The sequence below is a fragment of the Eschrichtius robustus genome, chromosome 9 (assembly GCF_028021215.1).
Source record: "Eschrichtius robustus isolate mEscRob2 chromosome 9, mEscRob2.pri, whole genome shotgun sequence".
NCBI lineage: Eukaryota > Metazoa > Chordata > Mammalia > Artiodactyla > Eschrichtiidae > Eschrichtius > Eschrichtius robustus.
The window spans coordinates 124,291,127-124,298,898 of record NC_090832.1 but is presented as its reverse complement, the minus strand read 5'-3'; the positions used below and the strand labels follow the sequence as shown (position 1 = coordinate 124,298,898).

Here is a 7,772-nt window from a genome sequence, read left to right as displayed (position 1 = left end):
CGTTCCCCGCGCCGCGCTCCGGGCCCGCCTCGCTCTCGGCCACCGGCCGCGCGCCCGCCGGGCCGCCCAACGCGCCGGGGCGTCCGGTCGGGGACGCGCGCCGCGCCCCGGCCGCCCCGAGCCTCCCCGAGCCGCCCGTGCGCGGGAGACGGACTCACGCTCGGCCCCGCCCCCCGCGCTCAGTGGGCTCGCCCGGAGTTCCCCGCGCCGCCCGAGATTTCGAGAATCGAAACCCCGGGAGCCTGCCCTGCCCCTTGCGCGCGGCGCCTGATTGGCACGGGGAAGTGGACGCTTTAGTTCACGCCGAGGCCCGGTTTATTAATGGAGTAAACGGCCTAGCCCTACACCACACAGTTTAAAAAGGGGGGGGGGCGGTCGAAAGAACCTCTGGAGCCCCGTCATTAAGCTGCAATGACGCGCCATAAACGGCGAGAATTTTATGTTGGAAGTTGCTGCAGTTGCGCGTCTTTAGCCGGGAACCAGTTGTGAGGGCCATTTAGAACACTTGAGGCATCGTAAGTGTTTCGTCGTTTGGGGGGGAAATAAAGAGGGGCGGGGTGGGGGGGGCTCCATACAGCAAATATATGTCTGTGCACATCAGTGCACACAGGAACCGCCGCCGGCTTCCCCCTCTGGGGACCGCGCCCGTCGCTGCAGCACCAGGCTCCGCAGGGCTCCGGCCGCGGGGTGGGTGGGGGCGGCGCCCTATGCAGATGAGGAGGGTGTGGCGAGCGTGCGGCGCCGGGCCCCGGAAGCGCCGAGAGGCCCCGGTATAAAAAAAGTAGTGAGGACATTTCCCCCGCACAACTGCTAAAGCTCCAGAGACGGGAGCGTGTGCGGCGGCGGCGGCGGCGGCAGCAGGAGCCGCCACCTCCGGGACCACCGCGGCTGAGGCGGCGCGGGCGGGGTGAGGGGCGGGAGTGGCCGGCGCGGGCGGCGGGGGTCTGGGAAGGACTAAGTCACTCGCCGCTGCCGGGAGCGCACTCGCGGCTCCTGAAGTGTTGCCGCCTCGCAGTTCCTCGCTCGCCGCGCTCCTAGAAGGGGCGGCCGCCTCCAGGTGACACAGACGGGACTCCCGCTTGCGCTTTCCAGATGCATCAGAGATACTTTTGGTGCGGGGCTGCTCTGCGGGGGCGCGGCGCGCGCGGGCCGGAGACCACGGGGGCCTGGGGAGGGAGAATCTCCGGTGAGCCCCCGAGGCGGGGGGCGAAGCGGGGAGGGGGTGCGCTCCTTCCTCCTCGGGCCCCTGTCCGCCTGTCCGCCGCGCGTCTCAGCGCGCTCCTTCCCCCCTGTTCTCTTTTAGGACCGACCAGGGCCCAGTGGCGTTCGGCGGGCACTTCATGGCGGAAGGCGAAGGGTACTTTGCCATGGCCGAGGACGAGCTGGCCGGCGGCCCTTACATCCCCCTGGCCGGCGACTTTAGCGGCGGCGACTTCGGCGGCGGCGGCGGCGGCTTCGGCGGGCACTGCTTGGACTATTGCGAAAGCCCCACGGCGCACTGCAACGTGCTGAACTGGGAGCAAGTGCAGCGGCTGGACGGCATCCTGAGCGAGACCATCCCGATCCACGGGCGCGGCAACTTCCCCACGCTCGAGCTGCAGCCCAGCCTGATCGTGAAGGTGGTGCGGCGGCGCCTGGCCGAGAAGCGCATCGGCGTCCGCGACGTGCGCCTCAACGGCTCGGCCGCCAGCCACGTCCTGCACCAGGACAGCGGCCTGGGCTACAAGGATCTGGACCTCATCTTCTGCGCCGACCTGCGCGGGGAAGAGGAGTTTCAGACTGTGAAGGACGTCGTGCTGGACTGCCTGTTGGACTTCTTACCCGAAGGGGTGAACAAAGAGAAGATCACACCACTCACGCTCAAGGTAAAGCCCCCCGAGAGGGGCCGGGGGCGGCGGCGGGCCGGGCGCGGGGGGCGGCGCGGCGGGCAGAGGGGCGCACGTCTGCGGCCCGGACCCAGGTGGGCGCCCTGGCTGATTTTGCTTTTGAGTTTTTTCCTGAGTAAACCAAGGTGCGTGCACTGTGTCGAGTGTTTCAGCTGCTTCAGCTTCCAAGTCTCCTGCTTCCTCCTCTGCCCTGTCTTCTCTTCCTTCTCATTTTTTAACTCTTGGCTTTCCTTGATTGAGTCGTGTCCCGAGGAGATTCTGATAAGTGGAAGAGTGAAATGATGTGAACCTTTCATTTTTAAAAATTTTTTTGAGTCATTTGATGATTTAGTCTCTGGGAAGAGAGCAGCCTGCAGCAGACGCTAGTCAATGGGCTTATTATTGTATTGGGAAATGTGAATAGATTTCCTAGCTGCCTTCACGTGACGCCGTGTGTTAAGCATATATATGGTGCTTCTCCAGGTTGGTTCATGTGTTCAGGATATAATGGGTCCCCTCCTCCCCACTTTGGTCCAAAGCTCGTTTTATACAATTAGTTAAAATTATCCGAGGAACCAGCCTCCCAGAATGTCTTAATTTCGTTCATATTTGATTTTAGCTGCAGAAGCCCGGGGGGACCGACAAGATACAGATCCTATCGGTTCCCTCAGCAGGAGGGAAACGAGGTGACTAGGGACAAGGGTGAGAGGCAGACCAACTTTTCCCTGTAGGCCCTTCTCTCTTTTGAATATTGTGGTGATATTGTGTGAATATAGTACCTATAAGATCATTCTCAAAAAATAACATTTCAAAAGTCAGGCATGACAACAGAACCTCCTAGTACTGTGCTACCTCTGCGAGAAGCCTCACACCATTATTTCTAGTCTCTTTCCCAGACGGCAAAACCACTCGTTAAATGTATTTCTTTTTGTTGTTGTTGTTTTGAGAAGACTGTTTAACGTTTAAGCCTGCAGGTAGTGTTTTGCTGAAACTTGACAAAACAGAAGGGAAGGAGCAAAATAATTCTCAGCTGGGACGAGGATGTACTTATTTATTGATTTTTTTTTCTAGGTTTGCTCATCTTCTTGTTTTGTCTTTTAAATTGTAGGAAGCTTATGTGCAGAAAATGGTTAAAGTGTGCAATGACTCTGACCGATGGAGTCTTATATCCCTGTCAAACAACAGTGGCAAAAATGTGGAATTGAAATTTGTGGATTCCCTCCGGAGGCAGTTTGAATTTAGTGTAGATTCTTTTCAAATCAAATTAGACTCTCTTCTCCTCTTTTACGAATGTTCAGAGAACCCAATGACTGAAACGTTTCACCCCACAATAATCGGGGAGAGTGTCTATGGCGATTTCCACGAAGCCTTTGATCACCTTTGTAACAAGATCATTGCCACCCGGAACCCGGAGGAAATCAGAGGGGGAGGCCTGCTTAAGTACTGCAACCTCTTAGTGAGGGGCTTTAGGCCCGCCTCTGATGAGATCAAGACCCTTCAGAGGTATATGTGTTCTAGGTTTTTCATCGATTTCTCAGACATTGGAGAGCAGCAGAGAAAACTGGAGTCCTATTTGCAGAACCACTTCGTGGGCTTGGAAGACCGCAAGTATGACTATCTCATGACCCTTCATGGAGTGGTGAATGAGAGTACCGTGTGCCTGATGGGACATGAAAGAAGACAGACTTTAAACCTGATCACAATGCTGGCTATCCGGGTGCTAGCTGACCAAAATGTCATCCCTAACGTGGCTAATGTCACTTGCTATTACCAGCCAGCCCCGTACGTAGCAGATGCCAACTTTAGCAATTACTACATTGCACAGGTCCAGCCAGTGTTCACATGCCAGCAACAGACATACTCCACTTGGCTACCTTGCAATTAGGAATCATTTGAAAGTGTCCTGTGGGGAAGCCATTTCAGACAAGATAGGAAAAAAAAAGAAAGAAAAAAGAAAAAGGCTGAGTGACCCAGCCATGATTAGGGATATGTTTTGTGCAATGATGATCTGCTCCTGGTTTTAAACTTGGCAAAGCTTGTGGATCTTTTCATAGGTATGGGAGCATGATCTCAAAATAACCCACCCCACCACCACCGCCAACCCTCCCACCTCATTCTCCTACCCAGCTGGATTCTGTCCTGAAACAAAAGAGACCTGTCATTAAAAGCAACCAGGTTCTCCTAAAATAACAAGGGAAAAAAAGCTTGATGACAATATGGGTTTGCAGTACCTGCTCCCATAGCTTTGCCATAGGAAAAAAAGACAAGTGGAGAGTTTCTTATAAGGCGGAATTCACAAAAGGGAAAATACAGAGGAAAAAAGGGTCTCACTCCAACGAAATTATCAATTCAGGAGTTCAGATAGTAACAACTGTACAGGAGGAAGGGGGACTCCAACATTGGGATTACTATCTGAGGCTTGTAGCAAGTGCTTTCTGTGGAACTCTCCCATTGCGCTAATAGAAACGGCTTGCTCCGAATGAGCAGTAGTAGGTTGGTGCAGTTCTCATAACAAACAGCAGAACTTATGATGACACAATCCATTATTTCCAGCTGCGTGCATAGCTTGCATTTTTTAAATGTGAAAATGCAAGCAAAAACAGCTGTAGCAAAGAAAGTATGCTCAAGGACCAAAGATTTAACAGATAAAAATACCCAAGTAGAAAAGAAATAGTAGAATATATAAAGAGTTACTATATTTGTTACACACTGATATACATCAAAGTGCCTGTTGCCTTCTGAAAATTTGAAGTGGAAAAATTTTATGGTTTAATGACTATTTTATCAGGGACTCAAGAAGAAAATAAAACAACACATAAGCTTGTGAATGGTGGAGGAGATGCCCTATTTTTTCTTGACAAATACTTGTATAAAATTAACCTTGTTGGTGTGATATTATCCTAGGTACATGTGTATGTGTGTGTATATTATGTGTATATATATACATATTTGTGATATGTGTATATACACACAATACATTGATTATGGTCTAGAAAAATGTAGCATATAGGAAATGTTTAAATACTGTGTGCTTTTATGTTTTCAACAGGATGACATGAGACGTGGGCATATTGCAGTGATGAATTAAAACCCACATCTAAAAAAATTAAAGCGAATGAAGGAGGAAAACAATTAATATATTTGATAGGAAGAGCAGAGATTATACATTTTTAGTGAGGTTTTTTTTTTCCTTTTTTTTTTTTTTTTTTTTTTTTGTGAGTCATAGAATTCCACAAATATGGGAGAATATTTGTTTGGCAGAGCACTCTTTTTTTATACTAAACTGCCATTTTGACAGTTTGAACCCTTTTACTTTTTGTAATACTTGCATACCTCCATGGTGTATAATCCAGTGGATCATGGATCAGTGATAGTCTGTTTAAATCCCTGACTGCTAAAAAAGAATTTCTGGTGATCTGAACACTACTTATTAATATTTAAATGAATTTTTAAATGAATGCATTGTGCATTCCAGGACCACTAGAATTTAGTAAATGTGAAATGACCCTTTTTAAAGAGTATTTGCACGATTACTTAAAATTTATATATGAAATATATATTATATATAAAATTTTATAAATTCATGCCAATATGAAACATCTTTGACCTGTTTGTCACACTGCATTTAAGTATTTAGTACTGTACTTTAAGTTCACTCACTTTGCATTCATTCAGATCCAACTTTATTTTCTGTTTCCCAAGAGACCAGTTACACCTTTGTGAAATGAACTGGCATTACTGTTTCAGTTCAGTGACAGCTAATCCTAAACCCATCCCTTCTCTCAGCCCTTAATTCCTTTGGACACTGGTCTTTGAAAATGTATTTGTTAAAAACAAATCTAACACCCGAAAACCTTCCCTTTGTATCGTGAAACAGCTGCACAATCCCTACCAAGTCTAGTGGATGACTGTGTACTCTGATCGTTGCTGTGAAGAGTCAACCAGATTTTTGTCATCAGTTAAAGAGGGATTGGGGAAGAAACTAGCATCATCCTATTGGCAGTGTAATTTATTTGTTATCTGGGCATCCCTCAGGTGCTCAATGCTGGTTTAATCCATCCGCACTACCTTTCTTGTGCATCTTTCTTTGAAGCCTTAACCGGAACTTGATGGGTTTGCTGTAGCAGCGTCCCTGTGAATTCTGTCCGAGCTGTAACAGCTACTGCACTGCCACTCACTGTTACGTAGGGAACTCTTTCTTCTCCCACGTTGGCTCAGACTCCCTCATTCCAGCCCTGGGTTTGAAAAATTCATTGTAAATTCCCAGGAAATATTCCATTTGCAGGTTAAGCTTGATACTTAACTGTCAGCAACCAGAGCTCCACCTCCTTACCTGTTTGGATGTTTCCTAAAGGAAAACTAAGGGAACGCTCGGGAACAGAGGAGGAGTAGCTGGCGATCTGCCTTCTTCCTTCTCATCCTAACTCTTGACCGATGAGTCGTCCACTATTTCAGAAAGAATCTGGAGGTCTCTGGCTCTGCCGTTGCTATGCCATTGCTATAACCTGCTGTTATTTTATGGCACAGATTTTTGTTTGGAGGGGCCTTCTTGGAATATACGCTCTTCATTTGTTTTCTCAGATATTTATGTTCTTTTCTTGCCTACTCTGGGGCTGGTAGCATAGTTGGAAATGCCAGCACCTGGCATTCAGATAGAACAGGCTGTACTCAAGACAACCTTCAGCATTTACGTTAAGATTTATATAATTTATTTCCCTTTTGTATGTACTATAGTCTTGTGCATATGTAGTTGAACAAACAGTGGAATATATGTCTCTCTTTGTGGATGTGTGGCCTAAACATTTGAATGTCTGGTGAGAGAGAGCCGTGTGTCATAGGTCAGAGAAAAGGACAGCTCTCAATTCCTGATTAGTGCCTGTGATTTGCTTACCTTTGTGTTTATCTGGTCGAGTGTGCTGTTACTTCAAAGCAGGAAGAAGTTTTTTATCTTCTGGAGTCTCTTCTCACCTGTTCAGCCTGGCATGTCAGGGAACACTTCACCTGTGACAGTGCCCTTTTAACAAGTTGACTTTGCAGTAAAATCTCGTTGCCTCAAGACGTCCTACATCAAGATGGACTTTTCCCTTCCAGAAACGGGATCAAGTGTTTGCTCACTTTCGTAATGGGTGGATTGTTTTAACGTGGCTCCAAAATTGCAAGGATGGAAGAATGTCTGTAAGCCAAGCCAAGGAGGAAACGCCAAGAAAAGTGAACATACCGTTTTTTTTGCCACCCCTTTCTGTTTGCTGATCGTAGGTTGCCTTATTGTGCGTAAAGTTGTTTTCAATGCAATGCTTGTCAAATAAATATTGTGAACTATGTTGTAAATGAAATGTATTATGTTAAAAGCTGTCAGCAGTTCGAAAATAGGCTTTTTTGTTGTTTGAAGACAACGTGTGTTAGATGAAACCAAAAAGCCAAAAAAAAAAGTAATTTCATATATACCACCTGTTGGAATATAGTATTTCTTTATGATCTCTTATAGTATAGCCTTTTCAGCGCTAAGAAAGAATCTCTGTGTAATACGTTGTCGTAATAATGGCTTGCTAACAAAGTACATGGTCAAAGTACAAAGTTGGAAGATGTCAAGTAACTTGGCGAGACTGGCTGCAAATCCTTGCAGAATGGAGGGTGCTCTGCCCGCTGGCTGTCTCTCTCTCCGACCTCTCTACAACCATCGCCTGCCCCAAGAGGCCCTGATTGCAGCACGCCGCACCTGGGGTCACTCTTTTGGAATACTTTCACTTCAGTCTGTGTCACAGGCAGAAAAGGAGTTGCTGGAGAACGGACTCTTAAAAACTGACTCATTTGAATCAGCGCTAGAGGGAACAGATTGTGAATTTTGTTTACAGCATCCAATATTTGGATTTTTTTTTTTTGTAAATAAAAAGAAGTTATTTTTTTCTA

At 47.6% G+C, this 7,772-nt stretch overlaps 1 protein-coding gene across 3 annotated transcripts; it reads left to right on the top strand.

The window, feature by feature from the left end:
* The first annotated feature begins 818 nt into the window (after positions 1–818).
* Positions 819–7,772, top strand: TENT5A (terminal nucleotidyltransferase 5A). Of its 3 annotated transcripts, none has more exons than XM_068551671.1 (3): positions 819–907; positions 1,304–1,865; positions 2,974–7,772. In XM_068551671.1, exons 2-3 carry the CDS (start codon positions 1,341–1,343, stop codon positions 3,748–3,750), a joined length of 1,302 nt encoding a protein of 433 aa, XP_068407772.1. In that variant the 5' UTR covers positions 819–907; positions 1,304–1,340; the 3' UTR covers positions 3,751–7,772. The 3 variants fall into 3 exon arrangements, with proteins under 3 accessions (XP_068407772.1, XP_068407770.1, XP_068407769.1); XM_068551669.1 differs by lacking the exon at positions 819–907 and adding an exon at positions 916–1,057; XM_068551668.1 differs by lacking the exon at positions 819–907 and adding an exon at positions 916–1,112.